Source organism: Pinus tabuliformis, chromosome 1_1 (genome assembly GCF_031772625.1).
Source record: "Pinus tabuliformis cultivar Carrire ecotype Pingquan chromosome 1_1, CPIR1, whole genome shotgun sequence".
In the NCBI taxonomy this organism is placed as follows: Eukaryota; Viridiplantae; Streptophyta; class Pinopsida; order Pinales; family Pinaceae; genus Pinus; species Pinus tabuliformis.
In genome coordinates this window covers 249,759,118-249,765,090 of record NC_142297.1, presented here as the reverse complement: position 1 = coordinate 249,765,090, position 5,973 = coordinate 249,759,118, and the positions used below count along the sequence as shown (strand labels likewise).

The window sequence follows — 5,973 nt, the reverse complement described above, 5'->3', positions numbered from 1 at the left end:
TCAAGCATAGTTCTCTCTGTTTCAAGCTTGTGTAAAAATGAAACTACTCTGAAGCATAGTTTTTCTCTGTTTCAAGCTTCAAGCGCTCTAGCAGTTACGCTTAGGGGGCATCAAGCATAGTTCTCTCTGTTTCAAGCTTGTGTAAAAATGAAACTACTCTGAAGCATAGTTTTTCTCTGTTTCAAGCTTTTGTAAAAATGAAACCTATTTCGAGTCAATTTCAGTTATTTTCAAGACTCGTTAAACTCATGAAAATACCGAGATTATTTTGCTATCTTTCATTCTCGTAAAACAAATGAAAATGCCGAGTTCTTTCCGTCTTTTCCTGCTCGTAAATTAAATTGAAAGTCGGCCATATGAGGACATTTTTATCATTTTTTTTCGAACTCATTAAAACTTACAAAAAATGAAAACCACGAGTACATTTTTATCGTTTTTTCGAACTCGTTAAAACTTACGAAAAAGTGAAACCGCAGAGTCATCTTTAAGCCCTTTTCTGACTCCTAAAACATGAAAAAGATTGCCGAGCGTTTCTTTTACTCTCGTTAAAACGGAATTAAAAGACGGTCCCCTTATAGCCCTTTTCTGACCATAAAAACAGGAAAAGATTGCCGGGTTTTTGTCGTTTCAAATTCGATATTGGAAATAAACGACGTGTCCTTGATCGCTTTTTACTTTTCAGGTCAAAGACACTAATCATGAAAGTACTCCTTGGTCGTAAAAGATGAAGCGGTTCTCTCAAGTATTATTTTATACTTTTTCGGGCTTGGGAGACACAAATTTACGAAAAAGTTCAACCCTGGAGTCTTCTTAAGTTTTTCAGACTCTCTAAAATTGAAAAATGCCAAGTTTCTCCTATACTGGACTCGTTAAAATTTCACAGTAAAGGACCTGTTCGATTACAAACAGGAACAAACCACTCCTTCTTAGGGTTCGAATCTAAACTAAGTTGGACTCATCCGAAGGATGAGCTTATAATCAAGCATATGTTATCCTCCTCAAGCTTGTAAAAAATAAAGAGGTACTTGCCAGAAATGGTGGGGGAAAAGAGAGAAAAATGAGCCTATTTGTTATCCTTTGTCTCAGAAGAAACCTTATCACCACTCTTGAACACGACACTTTTCATTCACCTGGCTTGGGAAATCCTTTGCCTCACAGTTGATTGAACCACATTGAAAGTCTTCAGCCGAGTATTAACTTTGGGTCAAATGTCACCAAGCCATCTGTTGTGTCGTTATGTGTTCAAGAGGTCGCTGCAAATAAACCATTCATCTACAAAATACCTGTCATCCATCTTGACCATCCCTGAGTTAGTCCTTACAGCTACATTTCTTCAGCTTGATTTATGATTTCGTGTTGTGGGCTTGCCTACGACAGATCGCTTTCTATCGACATTAGCACATTATCTAGAAAGATGATCTAGAAATCGTCAGTACCTTGAAATCCGCATGCATCAATGGCAGATTTCTCGCCTTCGACGACAGTTTACATCATTGACATTCGATCGAAGGATTCCGTGACATGTTCGACATCAGCACATTCATTCACATCTCATGGATTATACTGGGTACTTTGAGAACCATTGACATCACTGGTGGTCTCTCTCACACTTGTTAACAGTTTACATCATTGACTGGTAATCAAGTGGTTTCTACCATGCTCGACATCAACTCATTTATTCGCATGGATAGAATCGTACTATTTCGGGAAATAGAAATGAAGACCCTAGATCTAGTTTCCACCATCCAGGCTGCGAGGAGTTTTGTATTCATTGTATAGTAGACTAATTATAAACAGATGGATGCGTCCATACTGTGTCTACATGAGTCTATGATTATGATGTACTGCGAAATCATTCTTGTATCAGAGTAGTAGTTAGTTTGTTAGTTAAAGTTTTGATCTGAGTATGGGAATGCCTACCTTAGCGATGATATGATCTCATACATGTATTTTGTGTTGAATACTTGCAGGTTCCAACCAGGCTCTCCACAAGATAATCCTTGAAATGATAAAGTACTTCACCCTTCCTAGATGATATGAAACCGTAATCTACTACAGGCTTCGCACTTTAGGGGGCAATCTGTTACACTAAAATTTGTCACCATGACTATCTGCAATTAGTATGGCTCCATCAACTGTCATACTATCCTCCTTGGCAAGTCTTACACCTTTGCTCCTCATGTCAAACTCCAAGAAAGAGAGAAAGTCCTTAAAAAGTCAATTAACTATGCTTACGCAGTTTCTCTTAGCCTTACCTGCATGTACGCACCTTTAGTTCATAAAACCTTCGTACTTGTACGCTCTGTATATAAAGGGGTGGGTGCGTACTCCTGTAAAGGTCAAAAATCGCAAGTTTCACTTCAAAAAAGTTACTTGTGGTCAATTCTAGAGCATTCTAGAAGATGGTTTGACGTGGATTGAGCACCTCCACATGGTTCATGCATCCCAATGAAAGAGGAACTTATCCCATGAAGAGGGGAGCTATCCCATTGAAAGAGGGGCTTATCCCATTCATGGTGGACCTGATTAACTTCCTCTAATGCACTATAAATACAGACATTGGGCCAGAGGGAGAGGAGGTTGAAAGCTGAACATTCCTAAGGGTAGATGATGTTGAAATTAGGACTCCCTTTTAGAGCTTGAGAGGAGAGATTCCAATCCTTTCTTAGCTTCATTTGGAAGTGGGTGAGCTGATCAAAGTAAAGGAGAACTCTTGTTGGACCCTGGGAGGGACCTGCACAACACCAAGGCACTGGTTGTAATGGTTTCTTTTGTTTCCAATTAATACAATTATGTTCATTTTTCTCAACAAATTGTTTTATATAATTTGTTTCATATACTCCTTGGTCTTTATGATGAATATGTTTTATTTTATGATTTATTCAGGTGCTATGTAATCGTTTGCTTGTTAGTGAATGCAGGTTTCGAAGAGAAGGAGGAGCTCATCTGGATCGGAGAGGCTGGACATCTACAAACAACATGGGACTAAAGGTATGTTTTAAACACCTGACTACTTGTATTCTAAATGCATATTTAGGGAAAGATAGTGTTTAATTGTCTTGTTTATCACTAGAAAGCCTTAGCTTCTAGGGAGGTCGGTTTTGTCCGCAAAATTGACTCTTTCCACATGACAGAAAGGATATATGGTAAGACCCTATAATGTCATTATGAATGTATGGGCATTAAAATATAATGAGCAACACTTGAAATGGATGACAGATGGCAATAAATCATTTGTTCTAAATAGGATCATATAGAATCAAAAGGGGCGATTATATTTCTATATTGTGTTTTGACATCCGGAAAATCATGGTTCTTGCAGGTGGGCAATGCACTTACAGACGATTTCCATGATCTTGTAGGGATTTTTGAATTTATGTGGTCTCATGGCTTGATATCAGACAACACCTACCGGTTGCTCAATATTAACTGTGACTTCTCATCTCTTGTGCATCCATCAGCTCTATGTAATATGGTATTATATCGTGCCGATGTGGAAATGGGGAATATTGATCCATACAGTATCTACACCCATCCTTCTTTGAACAACACTGGAACATATAGAAAACAACAGAGAAAAATATATGTTAGTATATTATATACATTAAGCATTGTATATGCCAGCAGATCAGTTTGAAGGTATGCTTAGAGTCCAATTTCGTATCTTTTGCATTTGCTAGTCTCTTTCCCATTGACATGGTAAACTATAAAATAAAGACCAAAGAAAAACATGTGTAAGAATATTAGATACATTAAGCATTCTATATGCCAGCTTATCATTTTGAAGGTATGCTTAAAGTCCAATGCTATATCTTTTGCATTTGGTAGTCTCTTTCCCATTGACATGGTAAACTGTAAAATAAATACCAGACTAGATGATTGAGGTCATTTTTTCTCAAATTAAACACATTCTTATGTGCCATTGAGGTCCACAATTTGTTGCATGGTGAATTTAAATTACTGGTATCCATCACCTCTAGATGGGGATAATCAGATCAGCTATAAGAGCACTACTGCATTCTCTTTTTCACAGAGGCATTTTGTTGCAGCCATGGAGGCATCTGTTTGTGGAGTATGATCCTTGCACTGAAAAGCATTTCGAAATTTATTTCAATCTACTTGAAGTACAAAAGGCTCTTCATGCCAATGTTACAGGAATTCCTTATAACTGGACTACTTGCAGGTCTGTGGTTTTATTATTAAAATGGTAACTTTTTTTTATCTGGTGCTGCTTCTTTTGCATTTATAAAGGACCTTCATTCATCAATCTGGTCTGTTTGCTTTATTATGTATAGTGATGAAGTTTCCGCTCACTGGGGAGACTCCCCTAGATCTATGTTGCCAATTTACCTAGAGCTCATAAACGTTGGACTACGCATTTGGATTTTCAGGTCACAACTCACCGTGCATATCATTTCTTTTAATCAGAACATGGCACTTAGAACAATGAGAATGTTTCTGGTTGGACTTTTGCTATTATCTTCCATCATAAAGTCTACTACAGAAAATTTGATATTGTTTTGTTGGTATGCAGTGGAGATACAGATTCAGTGATTCCAGTCGTAGAAAAAACAGGGATTCAAGGGCCTTACCCCACGATTTATGATCAGCAATCTATTGGATATTGCGAGAAATATTTAACAATGCCACATTAAAAATGCTCTAAACAAAGCCTATGTTCAAAAAAGCTAAAACCTCTCTGACACACGTAGGTAGGCAGTGCAGGCTTCCCTAGTGACAATGAAAAACACAAGTGCCTAATAAACAGACAGTGCTCTGTGTTTCCCATGTCTAGAATCAAACATAGATACCTAAAAAACAGAGAGTTATAGCTCTGTGTTTCTCTTGCCCTATATCAAAAACATCGTCTACCAACTTCAATCGATTTTCCAATTAGTGAGCTGCAAATTATAAAATCAACTTGATCATAAAAACAGAAACATAAAATCATTCTGTAAATTTGAAACCAGAGTTATTAAACACTTTGATTATGAGAAAAGGTTGTTCCAGTGTAAATAGATATAAGTAAAGATAGATATTTATGCCAATGTATGCATAGGATGAAACCTACTCTTCATATTTTGTTATTTACGTACCAGTGTATGTAATTATTTAGGTTTCTATTCAACTGAAAAGATGTTCGACTGTGTTTTCTGATCTATATAAAATTTCCTTAATTTAATGAAAGATAAAAATATGGGATGATATAACAGACTGAATTAAAATGCCACATTTCTTTTAACTAGTGAAATACAACATAATGCGCTGTTATCGTGGCCTGTCACTGCAGAATGTAGGTATAAATATGTTAATGATAAATATGCAATTCAATGCCAAAATACTCTTAATTTATACCTTAACCTATAAGTGAATCCTGATTCTTGGTGTATACATGGTGGATGATGAACAATAGAGAGTCTATTCTCACTGTGTGTTTGGAAATAGAACCATGAAAGAGACAGCATAGTCACTGCATTGGTGCTTTGAGGAATCAGATTAAATTAATACATTATATAGTTTATTTTAGTATAGGTAAAGAAGCATCTGAGACAATAAAGCTTGTGTAGTCACCAGTACCACTGATACTATGAACAAAATTGGTCCAAAAACCATGGACAGGAACAATACAAAGAAACACAGGCACGACATTTGTGCTTGACAAATCAGATTAAATTATTACATCGTATTGTTTATTTCAACATCGGTAAAAGAGGAATCTGAGACACAGTACACCCCTTGTAGCCACAGCTGATACTATGAACAAAATTGGTCCGAAAACCTTGTACAGATTATTTGATCTTTGAAGTGATTGCACAGATATGCTAGAACTACTAAACACACTGAAGCATAATGCTTATCACGTTGGGAAAAAATGTGTTAACTACTGAATTAGCTACCCATCCAATCATATCAGGTATAATATTTTGGCAATATATATGATATGAGTTCAGAGGATTGCATTCCTCTCCCAAC

General features: G+C 36.6%; 1 protein-coding gene across 1 annotated transcript; it reads left to right on the top strand.

Moving 5' to 3' along the window:
• The first annotated feature begins 2,979 nt into the window (after positions 1 to 2,979).
• LOC149212451 (serine carboxypeptidase II-1-like) lies at positions 2,980 to 4,655 on the top strand. Its single transcript, XM_089388695.1, has 5 exons — positions 2,980 to 2,991; positions 3,323 to 3,586; positions 3,773 to 3,847; positions 4,050 to 4,183; positions 4,535 to 4,655. Exons 1-5 carry the CDS (start codon positions 2,980 to 2,982, stop codon positions 4,653 to 4,655), a joined length of 606 nt encoding a protein of 201 aa, XP_089244821.1.
• Positions 4,656 to 5,973: the final 1,318 nt, after the last annotated feature.